The following is a 525-nucleotide window of genomic DNA, read 5'->3' as shown; positions in this document are numbered from 1 at the left end:
TTAGAAGCCCCAGTGGGTGCCGAAGCCATCGAAGCTCATGTGGGACACGGTCTCCGCTGGCGAATAGTGAATCACAGTTTGAGGCTGGTGGCTGGCATAAGTCACGGGAGCCGAGGGAATGGTCTGCTGATGCTGATAAACTGGAGCAGCGGCGGCAACTGGAGCTGAATGAGTGTAGACAGCAGGCTGATGCGGGGTGTAAACTTGAGCTGGAGCTGGCTGATGCGGAGTGTAAACCTGAGCTGGAGCGGAATAAGTCACGGTCTTGGCAATGGCCGGCTGATAGACGTTGTTGCTGATGCGTGTGTCCTGCTTGTGCACCTGGGAATAGGGCGTGGCCACCGATTTGGCATAGTGCGAGACAGTGCCATCGAAGCTCCTCACCACATTCTGTTGCGTGTGTGCCACAGCGTGCTCATCGCCCACATAGCTGAGACTCGGTTGGGCGATGATGCCAGCCCAGGCAGGAGCCAAAAGCAGGAGAAGAGCTGAGGTAAGTGTCAGGAAAGTTGTTGTCTGGGCCAT

The 525-nt window shown here is 56.6% G+C and overlaps 1 protein-coding gene across 1 annotated transcript; it reads right to left on the bottom strand.

Moving 5' to 3' along the window:
- On the bottom strand, positions 1–525 carry LOC132788224 (larval/pupal cuticle protein H1C). The gene has a single exon (XM_060795557.1). The coding sequence runs from the start codon at positions 523–525 to the stop codon at positions 1–3; it is 525 nt and encodes a 174-aa protein (XP_060651540.1).

This window comes from Drosophila nasuta, chromosome 3, assembly GCF_023558535.2.
Source record: "Drosophila nasuta strain 15112-1781.00 chromosome 3, ASM2355853v1, whole genome shotgun sequence".
Lineage (NCBI taxonomy): Eukaryota > Metazoa > Arthropoda > Insecta > Diptera > Drosophilidae > Drosophila > Drosophila nasuta.
This window is presented reverse-complemented; position numbering and strand designations above follow the sequence as displayed.